At 42.7% G+C, this 15,231-nt stretch overlaps 1 protein-coding gene across 1 annotated transcript in view; it reads right to left on the reverse strand.

Annotated features, from left to right (window-relative positions):
• The window catches only part of LOC129696745 (cytochrome b5-like), a 45,031-nt gene extending 34,626 nt beyond the window's left edge, over positions 1-10,405 (reverse strand). The window contains exon 1 of the mRNA XM_055634887.1: positions 10,213-10,405. Within this exon, the coding sequence (XP_055490862.1) occupies positions 10,213-10,338 (126 nt within the window). The 5' untranslated portion in view covers positions 10,339-10,405. The remainder of the gene's footprint in view (positions 1-10,212) is intronic.
• Between the last annotated feature and the right edge of the window lie 4,826 nt (positions 10,406-15,231).

Raw genomic sequence — 15,231 nt, forward strand, 5'->3', positions numbered from 1 at the left:
CCCCCATTTAAGGGCACCATAATGTTTGGGACAACAGTGCTGGAGAAACTCAGTGGGTGAGGCAGCATTTATGGAGCGAAGGAATGGATGACATTTCGGGTCGAGACCTTTCTTCAGGACCTCCACAGCTGATGACAGAAGAATTCTCTTTATAATAAAGAAAAATCCCAAAACACCTGTCCGACAGATCAGAAACACTCTTCAGGAGTTAGGTGTGGATTTGTCAATAACCACTGTCCGCAGAAGACTTCATGAACAGAAATACAGAGGCTACACTGCAAGATGTAAACCACTGGTTAGCCGCAAAAAATAAGATGGGCAGGTTACAGTTTGCCAAGAATTACTTAAAAGAGCAACCACCGTTCTGGAAAAAGGTCTTGTGGACAGATAAGATGAAGATTAACATATCGGAGTGATGGCAAGAGCGAATTGCTACTCCTGCGGAGGAGAGAAGGAACTGCCCAAGACCAAAGCATACCACCTCGTCTGTGAAACATGGTGGATGGGGTGTTAAGGCTTGGGCATGTATGGCTGCTGAAGGTACTAGCTCACTTATCTTCATTGATGATACAACTGCTGATGGTAGTAGCATAATGAATTCTGAAGTGTAGACACATGTGCCCAAGTTCAAACAAATGCCTCAAAACTCATTGGCCAGCGGTTCATTCTACAGCAAGACAATGATCCCAAACATACTGCTAAAGCAACAAAGAAGTTTTTCCAAAGCTAAAATATGGTCAATTCTTGAGTGGCCATGTCAATCACACGATTTGAACCCAATTGAGCATGCCTTTTATATGCTGAAGAGAAAAGTAAAGGGAACTAGCCCAAAAAACAAGCATGAGCTAAAGATGGCTACAATACAGGCCTGGCAGAGCATCACCAGAAAAGACACCCAGCAACTGGTGATGTCCATGAATCACAGACTTCAAGCAGTCATTGCATGCAAAGGATATGCAACAAAATACTAAACATGACTACTTTCATTCACATGACATTGCTGTGTCCCAAACATTATGGTGCCCTGAAATGGGGGACTATATATAAACAGTGCTGTAATTTCTACATGGCAAAACCAATATATATAAAAATGGCCTTTATTAAAATCTGGCAATGTGCACTTTAACCACATGTGTTTTTTCCTATTACAAATCTCAAATTGTGGAGTACAGAGGCAAATAAATAAATGATGGGTCTTTGTCCCAAACATTATTGAGGGCACTGTAGTTAAAACCCAGAGCAACCTGATGACAAGTCCAAGGTCCTTCCGAGTGGACTACGACCAATGTTTATTGAAGGACGATTACTCAGCATTGCAACAAACCCATAAACATTAACTTTAATACTCTACATAGAAATTTAAATGCAAGATCTAGTCTCAATCGCGTACAGTCAGTTAGTAATCCGTGATAATCCTCAATTTAACCAAGCCTTTTATACATCCTTATGATGACTTCAATATATCCCTAAAGGAAGTTTAACGCACGTATTTTTCAAATAATTCACAGACCAAGCCATGCTGAAACTGATTTTGGAATGAGAAAACTGTAATACTAACATTTTGGAAGAATGGTCTCACTGCTTCATTCAAAGTCCTTTCAAAACTGCTAAGTGTGGGTCATGTCTATGTGGAGACCCATTCAGCCTGCTTATTCCCATCCAAACATACAAAAACACCAACATGCTGTTAATAACCATGATTAGTAAATTAATAACCACAATGCTAGTGCAAAAGGTATTCTCTGGCTTTTGTTATGATTGCATCGATGTGATGGCCCTGGCCATCAAATATTCAGAGATATGCACCCCAGGATTCTAGACGTTGCTGACTCTCCACCACCCACCCATCGATGAGGACAGCTTCATGGTTCATCAGGTTCCCCCTTCTAAAGTCAACAATCAGCTTCTCGGCATTGCTGGCATTGAGAACAAGATTGTTGATCCGGCATAATTCTATCAGATTTTTAACTCACTTATACTCTGGCTCATCATTAATCGTTATTAATTCAACAATGGAGAGGTATCAAGGGAATTAAGAGTGTTTTGGAACAGTGACTGGCTACACAGACATGGCACAGGTAGTCTTGCTATAACATGCTTTTCAACAAAGCAAATTGGATATAATGGAATTGATGATTGGAAAGACTATTTGTATTACACGGTTGGTTAACACAATTCCAATTGGGAACTAGAGAATCACTTAAAAATGAAGGAAAAAAACAAACAGACGTGGGTGAAAAAATGTCAGGGAAAATAAATTGTTTCCATGCAACCTTCCTGCATTAATCGGACACCATTGCTTCTGCTGTCCCCCCCCCCCCCACCCCCACCCCAGATTTACGCTCATGACAGGTGGCCATTTGCACTTCATGCTGCTGCAATAAAAGCAGCCACCATAAATCAAGGATCACTTATGCCCCGAACATTCCCGCTGCTCCTCTCTCATGTCGGGTAAAATAAAAAACTTTAAAGCTTGTACCACGTGATTCATAAACAGTTTCTTCTCAGCTGTTATCAGAAACTAAATGGACCTTTCATAACATAAGAGTTTAGTCCCGATCTCCCTACCTACCTCATTGCGTCACTACATTTTCATTTTTTTTATATTCTGCGCTTTCTTTGTAACTTTAACATTGTAGCATGGTATTGGCATTGTAGCATGGTAATCAGGGAAGGTAGTACATCCATGGATAACAAGGGAAATCAGGGATAGTATCAAAGCGAAGGATGATGCGTACAAATTAGCCAGAAAAAGCAGCATACCGGAGGACTGGGAGAAATTCAAAGACCAGCAGAGGAGGACAAAGGGCTTAATTAGGAAAGGGAAAATAGATTATGAAAGAAAACTGGCAGGGAACATAAAAACTGACTGCAAAAGTTTTTATAGATATGTGAAAAGAAAGAGATTAGTTAAAACAAATGTAGGTCCCTTGCAGTCAGAAACAGGCGAGTTGATCATGGGGAACAAGGATATGGCGGACCAATTGAATAACTACTTTGGTTCCGTCTTCACTAAGGAAGACATAAATAATTTGCCGGAAATAGCAGGGGACCGCGGGTCAAAGGAGTTGGAGGAATTGAGTGAAATCCAGGTTAGCCGGGAAGTGGTGTTGGGTAAATTGAATGGATTAAAGGCCGATAAATCCCCAGGGCCAGATAGGCTGCATCCCAGAGTACTTAAGGAAGTAGCTCCAGAAATAGTGGATGCATTAGTAATAATCTTTCAAAACTCTTTAGATTCTGGAGTAGTTCCTGAAGATTGGCGGGTAGCAAACGTAACCCCACTTTGTAAGAAGGGAGGGAGAGAGAAAATGGGGAATTACAGACCAGTTAGTCTAACATCGGTAGTGGGGAAACTGCTAGAGTCAGTTATTAAAGATGGGATAGCAGCACATTTGGAAAGTGGTGAAATCATTGGACAAAGTCAGCATGGATTTACGAAAGGTAAATCATGTCTGACGAAACTTATAGAATTTTTCGAAGATGCAACTAGTAGCGTGGATAGGGGAGACCAGTGGATGTGGTGTATCTGGACTTCCAGAAGGCTTTTGACAAGGTCCCACATAAGAGATTAGTATACAAACTTAAAGCACACGGCATTGGGGGTTCAGTATTGATGTGGATAGAGAACTGGCTGGCAAACAGGAAGCAAAGAGTAGGAGTAAACGGGTCCTTTTCACAATGGCAGGCAGTGACTAGTGGGGTACCGCAAGGCTCAGTGCTGGGACCCCAGCTATTTACAATATATATTAATGACCTGGATGAGGGAATTGAAGGCAATATCTCCAAGTTTGCGGATTACACTAAGCTGGGGGGCAGTGTTAGCTGTGAGGAGGATGCTAGGAGACTGCAAGGTGACTTGGATAGGCTGGGTGAGTGGGCAAATGTTTGGCAGATGCAGTATAATGTGGATAAATGTGAGTTTATCCATTTTGGTGGCAAAAACGGGAAAGCAGACTATTATCTAAATGGTGGCCGATTAGGAAAGGGGGAGATGCAGCGAGACCTGGGTGTCATGGTACACCAGTCATTGAAGGTAGGCATGCAGGTGCAGCAGGCAGTAAAGAAAGCAAATGGTATGTTAGCTTTAATTGCAAAAGGATTTGAGTATAGGAGCTGGGAGGTTCTACTGCAGTTGTACAGGGTCTTGGTGAGACCACACCTGGAGTATTGCGTACAGTTTTGGTCTCCAAATCTGAGGAAGGACATTATTGCCATAGAGGGAGTGCAGAGACGGTTCACCAGATTGATTCCTGGGATGTCAGAACTGTCTTATGAAGAAAGACTGGATAGACTTGGTTTATACGCTCTAGAATTTAGGAGATTGAGAGGGGATCTTATAGAAACTTACAAAATTCTTAAGGGGTTGGACAGGCTAGCTGCAGGAAGATTGTTCCTGATGTTAGGGAAGTCCAGGACAAGGGGTCACAGCTTAAGGATAAGGGGGAAATCCTTTAAAACTGAGATGAGAAGAACTTTTTTCACACAGAGAGTGGTGAATCTCTGGAACTCTCTGCCACAGACGGTAGTTGAGGCCAGTTCATTGGCTATATTTAAGAGGGAGTTAGATGTGGCCCTTGTGGCTAAGGGGATCAGGGGGTATGGAGAGAAGGCAGGTACGGGATACCGAGTTGGATGATCAGCCATGATCATATTGAATGGCGGTGCAGGCTCGAAGAGCTGAATGGCCTACCCCTGCACCTAATTTCTATGTTTCTATGTTTCTATTCTGTTCTCTGGTTATTTTCTCTTTGCATTGCTTACACATGGTTTAATTGTTCTTGTGCATGGTATGATTTGACTGTTTCTCGGTACATAGGAGAATAATAAGCCAATACTACAGACATTAACAAGAATCATTTTTATTGAGACTTATTCAATGATATTCCATTAAATAATATAATATGCAGCCTTTAATTAAAATGCGATTTCCAGTAACTTTACTTCCAAAAATCCTGCAGAAAACAAACGTTGTTAGTGCAAGTCAAATTCTAGCCCTGAATCTCCTTTTTCCATCGACACACTTCTTTCTTAAAAGATGATTTTCTATAATCGTAAGGTGTCATAATTTAACTCGAGTTGTAGCAGAACTAAGATTGACACAAAATGCTGGAGTAGCTCAGCTGGATTGGCAGCATCTCTGGAGAGAAGGAATGGGTGAAGTTTCGGGTCGTGACCCTTCTTTAGACTTCATCAGAACTACATGCACAACAATTATCTTTGCTGGGAGTCTGTGTTGAAGCATGTGCATCTTATAGTGTTGACCATTACTTAAAGCCTAAACCACACCAGTAACCCTCCTCCCATCTTGAATCAAGCCGCTGTAGATTACCTCTAGAAACGAATGCACAAACTGAAGACCAGCACCCCCATACCTGCACTCAGTCTCATTAGTTTCAAAAAACAGTCCACCGGGGCGTCCGGGGCGATGGCTGCCCTGCCGTCAGTCTATTCGTTTTTCCATCCTTTTTGTTATTTTCTTAGTGTGTTCAAAGTTTGTTTGAATGTTCTTCGGTTTGTTTTATGTGGGGGAGGTGGGAGGGGATCTGGGAAACTTTTTTTCCAAGCTCCTACCTTGCCGGAGGTGATTATTTTTCGGATCACATTCTCCAGCGTGCTCTGCGGCCTACCATCGCTGGAGCTGGAAGCCTCCTCAGACTGTCGTGAGCCCCACCGCGGGGCGCAGACTTAACACAGAAGCTGATCCCTTGCCTGGGATCGCTCCCACTGCTAACTTTACCATCAAGAGCTCGCAGTCGGGAGAGGCTAGACGGGAGCTCCAATGTCGCAGAAGGTTCGACCAGCCCCGACGCGAGGTTCAATCGTCCAGCGCGGGGGAGCTGACATCCCCCCCAATGCGGGAGTGGATCGCCTCGACGCGGAGGGCCCGAATGCCGCTGGCTATGGGAGTCAAGACAGTCCCGTCAAGGCTCACGACCGAGGAAGAACTAAGGGAAGGGACTTGAACTCCAAATTCCACGAGTTTGGTGATGAGCTTGGATGGGATAATGGCGTTGATAGCAGCACGGTAGTCTATGAATAGAAGTCTGATGTAGATGTCTCTCTTACCCAGACATTCCTGGGATGAGTATAGGGCCAGGGAGATCAGCTGCTGACCTATTGTGGCAGTAGGCGAACTGCAGTGGGTCAAGCCTGCTTGGTAGACTGGATTTAATGCATTCCATAACTAGTCGGTCAAAGAGCTTTCTGATGGTGGATGTCAAGGTCACTGGATGGTGGACATTATTGTACGAGATCTTGCTTCTCTTCAGCACCGGCATGATAGCGGTCTTCATGAAGCTGGGGGTACCTCAGAACTGACTCGGGAGAGATTAAAGATGTCTGTGAATGCTGCCACTGGTTGGATCATGCAGCTACGAAAGAAAGGGCAATGGACTACATCTGAGTCAGTTGCTTTTCATGGGTTCACCCTCAGGAAGGCCGATCTACTTCTACACCAGTGATCCTGGGAAGTGGCATGGTTTAGTCTGATGAGACGGATGCCAATGCCCTGTCATTTACGGATGCCCCACCCTGTTGGCCTTCTGCTCAAAGTGAGCATAGAAAGCATTAAATACATCAGGTCGGGCCGCACTATACCCAGTGATGTTACCCGACTTCACTTTGCAACTAGTTATAGTCAGAGCCTGCCACATTCTGCAGGTGTCCAAATGATGATACCGTGACTCAAGTTTGTCTCGGTATTGGCTCTTGGGATCCTTGGTAGCTTTGCAAAAATCATAGTGAGCTTTCTTGTACCGACCGCTCAGGATCATTTGATTTGTATGCAGCAGACCTGGTCTACACCTGCACAGTTCATCCAATGGTTTTTAGTTGGGGAACACCCAGATGGACTTTGTCGACACACACTGCTTTACACACTTGTGTAGAGGATTACAGACCAGGTCACGGATTCATAGCAGTCGCATAGGTTATCATCCGTGTCCGCCGACCAGCATTGAACAACTCTCTGTACCAGATACTCCTGCTTCAGTATTGGTTTGTAGAGGATTACAGACCAGGTCACGGATTCATAGCAGTCGCATAGGTTATCATCCGTGTCCGCCGACCAGCATTGAACAACTCTCTGTACCAGATACTCCTGCTTCAGTATTGGTTTGTAGGTAATATAAAACAGAGTTGTGGGAAGTTGGAAAGGGCAGATGAATTGTAGAACATTTTCATCCTTTTCCTCTGTATACTTTACTCCTGTTTATTCGGTTTATAAAATAAATCAGTTACTTGCTACACAATTGATTTTGCCAAGTCACTTCTAATAAATTAGCTGACAGCACTGGCACAATCAGCAAAAGTTGACAAAACACATTTTGCTAGTTGTATATTGCATATACATGAACCCAATCAGTCCTAGATATCATAAATGCAATAGCTTTTTTTTATCATAGAAACATAGAAAATAGGTGCAGGAGTAGGCCATTCAGCCCTTTGAGCCTGCACCGCCATTCAATATGATCATGGCTGATCATCCAACTCAGTATCTGTACCTGCCTTCTCTCCATACCCCCTGATCCCTTCAGCCACAAGGGCCACATCTAACTCCCTTTTAAATATAACCAATGAACTGGCCTCAACTACCTTCTGTGGCAGAGAATTCCAGGGATTCACCGCTCTCTGTGTAAAAAATGTTTTTCTCAACTCGGTCCTAAAAGATTTCCCCCTTATCCTTAAACTGTGACCCCTTGTTCTGGACTTCCCCAACATCAGGAACAATCTTCCTGCATCTAGCCTGTCCAACCCCTTACCATACCACTTTTTTTTGAGAAGTTTCTCAAACATTTTATTGCAAATATTTAAGTGCTTTAACAGCAAACAGCATATGCAGTTAACTCCTATTTAATTGCTCATCAACTCTCAGTCTTGCCGGATTTTCCTTAATTGGAAACAAATGCAATTTGTCAGGAAGAGATGTTTCAGCACAGATTGTTTCTACAGCCTTGAAGGAATGTTAAGATAACTATGTTTCAAAAATGTTAAACATTTCCCTTAACAGAATTTCACAATTTATTTGCAAGCCCATGAACATCTTGTCACTCTCAATTCTGCATTGTATTCAGGAGGAGGGAAAAAAAGCTGACAAATTTGTAGCGATCTTAATCTTCAAAAAGTATTCAACCATGACCGATCAGAGAAATTAAATATAGCATTAAATCAAAAGGGGCTAAAAGTTGCCAAAACTAACAGCAGGCCAGAATATTGGAATATTTTAAGAAATCAAGATTTTTTATTTTTTTTTTTAAACTGAAAATTGAGCAGATAAAAAAATCCAAGATGATTTTGATGAATAATGGAACAGCCTTAATGGGCCAAATGGCCTACTCATGTTCCTGCACCTATATACATTTAATATGGACACTAAAAAGGTTGCTTGCAAGGCACAAACACATAATCTTGGGGTAACACATTGCCATCAGTAGTAGACTGTGCTTTCTGTTAGAATGCCATTTTCTGGTTACTTAGATGTGGCATTAAAAGCATCTGTACTTGAATTGGAATTTACAGTCTACAAGGAGCCATGAGGCAGAGTGGTCAAATATATTTAAGACGGTAAACAGATATGGAATAAAAGGTAGTGACTGGTTCCAGGGAATAGGCACAAAACAAGATCAACCACGATCCCTCTGGATGACAGCTCCGTCTCAAAAACCTGCATGACTCATTCCTGCTCCAACTTCCAGCACTAGCAAACATTTATCAATTTATTCCCTTCTAAATACTTTCTATTAACAACCTGGTCCATTTAAAAAAAAAGACTGGTGCATTTGAAAGTTTAATTCAACTAGACATGACATTTCTCATGGTTAATATATCTGCTAGCTATAGAAGCATAGAAATTAGGTGCAGGAGTAGGCCATTCGGCCCTTTGAGCCTGCACCGCCATTCAATATGATCATGGCTGATCATCCAACTCAGTATCCTGTACCTGCCTTCTCTCCATACCCCCTGATCCCCTTAGCCACAAGGGCCACATCTAACTCCCTCTTAAATATAGCCAATGAACTAGCCTCAACTACCCTCTGTGGCAGAGAGTTCCAGAGATTCACCACTCTCTGTGTGAAAAAAAGTTCTTCTCATCTCGGTTTTAAAGGATTTCCCCCTTATCCTTAAGCTGTGACCCCTTGTCCTGGACTTCCCTAACATTGGGAACAATCTTCCTGCATCTAGCCTGTCCAACCCCTTAAGAATTTTGTATCCCTTATAAGCCTATTAAAACCAATATCAAAAACTGTAAAATACATATTACCAATATTGACTTTTGTAGAGGTCTCACAAGATATCCCTGGGCCTATTGACCTCCAAGGATTAAATAATAGAACACAGAAAACCCAACTGCCTGGACCAGGAAAATTATTATAGATAAGAAAATAGCCATATTGTTTCACCAAAAGCAGTTCATGGCAGACAAATTATACTTCCTTGGCTACTTTTTGAATGTAACTCTCACTGCAGAGATGTGGAAGAAATGGTGGAGACGCATTTTTAAGAAAAAAGTGTTAGGTAAAACTATTATTTGCATATGAAGATACTGTGATCTTTCTCCTTGCATGCCAATGGGACTTAATTGGCAGATATACAGAACGGCAAAAAAAAAAACCCCATACGAGTTGAGGCCCTACAATACAAAAGTATAGAAAGCATTACAAAATATAAGATCTACACCCAAAAGTCAACTCTAGCTGTGAACTACCATTGACCTTTGAAATGTCAACTCTCTCATGTCACAGATGCTGCCTGGCCTGCAACTTGTTTTTTTAAGAAAACTTGGAGCAAGAGTTGATTCGAGTGCAACGAGATTCAGTGGGGGAGAAAAAAACCTCTCCAGTGCGTTCCGTAAACGTTCAAGAAAGTTTTACTCATCCATTAATGCCGTAAAGGGCTTTCCAAAATGGCTAGGAGACAGCACGCTGAGTTCCTCCAGCATTTTTGTGTACCTTCGAATTTCCAACATCTGCAGTTCCTTCTTAAACAGGAGACAGCACTAATAGTTTCCAAGAGTCATATACAATCCCTATGCGGTTACAACCGAATTTGAAGATTGTAAATTTCAGATGTAATAACATGAACAGCGCACTGCACACTATTACCCCTACAAGTAGACACGAAGTAAATGCGGGGGCTGAAGTCGGAGGTTGAGCAACAGAGTAGCCGAACACTCCCACTGAAGGAAATGTATCCAAGTGCTGAGTAAAATACCTGATCCAGAAAGTTGGTCACGTCATATATGTGGTTATTAATGTGAACCCACGCGCTGTTGCCATTGCAATGCTGCTTCAACTCTTCCAGTCGGTAATATTTCACTTCCTCCTTGTTCTCAGCCATGTTGTCCCAACTTGCACCAAGTCCACTAATTTACACTCCACGCACAAGAGGCTCATCTCATTTTATTGGCAGCTACCGCAACACGCAGTCTCACAGCTCCATTGGTTACTTGACGTGCTACTCAAATGACGTTACAATATCTGACACGGACACAAAATGCTGGAGTAACTCAGCAGGACATGCAGCATCTGTCCCGCTGAGTTACTCCGGCATTCTGTCTCTATATTCGATGTAAAACAGCTCTACATTTCCTTCCTACAATATCTGACGTTCCAAATGAGAATATTAAAGTCCGCTGGTAAAAGTCAAATGTTTTACTTCTGGTTTTCATTGCAAGAATTGCATTGTCCTATCAGGGACACATGACAATAAACTCTCTTGAATCTTGAAAACTGCGGGGGCGTCTTGTTGCACTGGGACTATGTCCCTTTGTGCAGTCGAAAAGCATATCAGTCTTAAATGCATTTAATAGAAAGTTGCTCCGTCAGTTAATGTTACAAAGTTGGCAAATTATATTACTTCTTCCAAGAAATGAATATTGTCTGTCAAAAAATTGATTGATAGTAACTGTAAAGGTTCTTGCAGAACTAAGTACTAAAATTGCCAAACACCCGAAGTTGATGTTCAAAGGGACCTGAATGATACCTTTACGCAGGTTACTGAAGACCAACTCGCAGAAGCAGCAAATGATGATGATTATTAAAAGTTGTCTGGCTTCTTAAAAGTGCCGCCACTCCTTCTCCTCCCCCCCCAACCCCCCCCCTCCCCCCTCTTTTAAAGGACTTGCGTACACTGTGCCTGCCGTCTTTTACCTTCCTCTTCATCGCGGGTGTGAATTTCAGACAGCGTTCCCCACTCGTGTGTGTGTGTGTGTGTTGACGGTCGATCCAGCTCGTGGTTTTGCAGGCGAGTGCCCTCGAGCTTGAAGGTCGAAGACAGTCGCTGAAAAAGTTACGTAAGTGGGACAGGCCCTTGAGCCTTTATTATGAAAGATTACAAGAGTAAGAAAATCTTATTGCAGTTGTGTGTGATGACAGTTGGACTATTGTATACAGTTTCTGGCTTCCTCACCTAAGAACAGATATAGTTACCATAGAAGGAGTGCCATAAAGATTCATTAAACTTGTTCCAAGGTTAGGGAGCAATAGACTAAAGAGGAACTGTATTCTTTAGAATTCGGAAAGATGAGCGCTTCCATTGAACTTTACAAAATTCTTGGTGGAGTTGGCAGATGAGATGCATGGAAGATGCTTCCACTGACTGAGTATTGAAGTCCTGGTGTCTCAGTCTGGGAATAAGGGGTAGGCCATTGGTACAAAAATGATGAGAAATGTCTTTACAGTTTGGTTTACTCTAATTTATTATAGTCTTGTGTACCGAGGATTAGTGAAAAGATTTTTGTTAAGTGCAATTCTGTCAGTGAAAAGACTATACATGATTACAATCAAGCCATCCAGAGTGTTGAGTTACAGGATGAAGGGAATAACGTTTAATGCAAGATAAAATCCAGTAAAGTCTGATTTAAGATAATTCGAGGGTCTCCCATGAGATAGATGGTAGGCCTGGCCTGGTCTCGAGTTGGGATGGTTCAGTTACCTGCCAAAGATTTTATAGATATGTGAAGAGAAAAAGATTAGTTAAAACAAATGTAGGTCCCTTGCAGTCAGAAACAGGTGAATGGATCATGGGGAACAAGGACATGGCAGACCAATTGAATAATTACTTTGGTTCTGTCTTCACTAAGGAAGACATAAATAATCTGCCGAAATAGCAGGGGACCGGGGGTCAAATGAGGTGGAGGAACTGAGTGAAATCCAGGTTAGCCCGGAAGTGGTGTTAGGTAAATTGAATGGATTAAAGGCCGATAAATCCCCAGGGCCAGATAGGCTGCATCCCAGAGTACTTAAGGAAGTAGCCCCAGAAATAGTGGATGCATTAGTGATAATTTTTCAAAGCTCTTTACATTCTGGAGTAGTTCCTGAGGATTGGAGGGTAGCTAATGTAACCCCACTTTTTAAAAAGGGAGGGAGAGAGAAAACAGGGAATTACAGACCAGTTAGTCTAACATCGGTAGTGGGGAAACTGCTAGAATCAGTTATTTAAGATGGGATAGCAGCACATTTGGAAAGCGGTGAAATCATTGGACAAAGTCAGCATCGATTTATGAAAGGTAAATCATGTCCGACGAATCTTATAGAATTTTTTGAGGATATAACTAGTAGAGTGGATAAGGGAGAACCAGTGGATGTGTTATATCTGGACTTTCAGAAGGCTTTCGACAAGGTCCCACATAAGAGATTAGTATACAAATTAAAGCACATGGCAGACAGGAAGCAAAGAGTAGGAGTAAACGGGTCCTTTTCACAATGGCAGGCAGTGACTAGTGGGGTACCGCAAGGCTCAGTGCTGGGACTCCAGCTATTTACAATATATATTAATGATTTGGACGAGGGAAGTGAATGCAACATCTCCATGTTTGTGGGTGACACGAAGCTGGGGGGCAGTGTTAGCTGTGAGGAGAATGCTAGGAGGCTGCAAGGTGACTTGGATAGGCTGCGTGAGTGGGCAAATGCATGGCAGATGCAGTATAATGTGGATAAATGTGAGGTTATCCACTTTGGTGGCAAAAGCAGGAAAGCAGACTATTATCTGAATGGTGGCCGATTAGGAAAGGGGGAGATGCAACGAGACCTGGATGTCATGGTACACCAGTCATTGAAAGTAGGCATGCAGGTGCAGCAGGCAGTGAAGAAAGCGAATGGTATGTTAGCATTCATAGCAAAAGGATTTGAGTATAGGCGCAGGGAGGTTCTACTGCAGTTGTACAGGGTCTTGGTGAGACCACACCTGGAGTATTGCGTACAGTTTTGGTCTCCTAATCTGAGGAAATATATTCTTGCCATAGAGGGAGTGCAGAGAAGGTTCACCAGACTGATTCCTGGGATGTCAGGACTTTCATATGAAGAAAGACTGGATAGACTCGGCTTGTACTCGCTAGAATTTAGAAGATTGAGGGGGGGTCTTATAGAAACTTACAAAATTCTTAAGGGGTTGGACAGGCTAGATGCAGGAAGATTGTTCCCAATGTTGGGGAAGTCCAGAACAATGGGTCACAGTTTAAGGATAAGGGGGAAATCTTTTAGGACCGAGATGAAGAAAGGATTTTTCACACAGAGAGTGGTGAATCTCTGGAATTCTCTGCCACAGAAGGTAGTTGAGGCCCGTTCATTGGCTATATTTAAGAGGGAGTTAGATGTGGCCCTTGTGGCTAAGGGGATCAGGGGGTATGGAGAGCAGGCAGTACAGGATACTGAGTTGGATGATCAGCCATGATCATATTGAATGGCAGTGCAGGCTCGAAGGGCCGAATGGCCTACTCCTGCATCTATTTTCTATGTTTCTATAATACTGTCCCTGAATCTGGAACAGGCACGTGCCGTCATGGTAGGCAGGGTATTTTACACACGGAAGTATGTGGTACTCACGTGCTGTCGACGCTGCTTCAAGCCATCAGTGGCAACGGTCTATATGGCAGCTGAAATTCTGCCTTTACACCATGGACCGTGCATGTGGTGCGTATGCACATCAGCCTACTGCGCATGCGCAGAGCAAGTTTCTTGGCGGGTTTTTCAAAGATAGATAGTGATTATCTTAAAAGTTTCTCTAAGTAATCTTATGAGGAAAAGACCAAAATAATTAAAAATGCCAGACCAATGCCAGAACTTAAAGAACTTAAACAGCGCTAAGGAACAAAAATAATTAGGACATTTAAAACAGCTTGGTACAACAGGAAAGAGTGGCTATGCGGTTGTATTTCAACAAATAGAATGTGGTAAGTAAATTTCTTTGAGCTATATGTTTTTAAATACTTTAGAAGACAAGTTACTTTATAAAAGTCGAGAGAACAATCTGTGCATGCGCAGTTTTCAAGATTTGTTTTTAAAGCCGACTGACCAAAGATACTGACTGCCTACCCTGACTAATTACTCATGGCATGTGCATAATCTGGAGGTATGCATTTTCATATTTCTGTACCTCTTGCCTGATGGGGGAGGGAAGAAGAGGGAATATCCGGGGTGAGACTCGTCCTTGATTATGCTGGTGGCCTTGCCCAGGCAGTGTGAAGTATAAATTCAGTCAATGGAAGGAAGGTTGATTTGTGTGATCGTCTGGGCTGAGTCCACATTTCTCTGCAATTTCCTGCAGTCTTGGGTGGAGCTGTTGACAAACCATGCTCTGATGCATCCTGCAAAAATGCTTTCTACGGCACATCCTTAGAAGTTGGTGAGAGCTGTTGGGAACATGCCAAAATTTCCTAATAGCCATGTCTCAAGTTGCGAGTTGACACAAGAGGTACCCCGAGTTAAAACTCGTGGTAATACCGTACGATTAACGTACGGAACTCGTGGACGCAACTTAGAGACTCGTGGCGCTAACGGCAGGTACTCGTGAAACTTGTCAACTCTTGCAAAAAATCAAACATGTTTAAAATTTTCAACGAGTCAATTTTACTCTTGTGGTTAAGAATTGAAACATTTTAACTCGTTGTAATAACATAGTGGCCCGTGCGTTTACCTTAGTGACTCTTGAGTCTACCGTGGGAAGTCCTAGGCACGGTGAACCAGGCAGCTGGACAGAGGAAAAGAAAGGTGAGTAAAAAAAAAAGGTGATTTCAATATCACCACGTGACCTGGGTCAATCAAGGGCGTTTCACCTCATTGCTGGTGAATCTTTTTGAGAGGAAGACCGGTAGAGATGGCTCCAAGAAAAGTACCACGAAAGGGAAGAGCAGAGCCTTACAGAAAACCTGCCAATAAGGCTTTTGTCATACAGGAGGAGGAGGAGGCAGCAGGAGAGGCAGGAGGAGAGGCAACAGGAGATGCAACAGGAGAT

This window comes from Leucoraja erinacea, chromosome 4 (assembly GCF_028641065.1).
Source record: "Leucoraja erinacea ecotype New England chromosome 4, Leri_hhj_1, whole genome shotgun sequence".
In the NCBI taxonomy this organism is placed as follows: Eukaryota; Metazoa; Chordata; class Chondrichthyes; order Rajiformes; family Rajidae; genus Leucoraja; species Leucoraja erinaceus.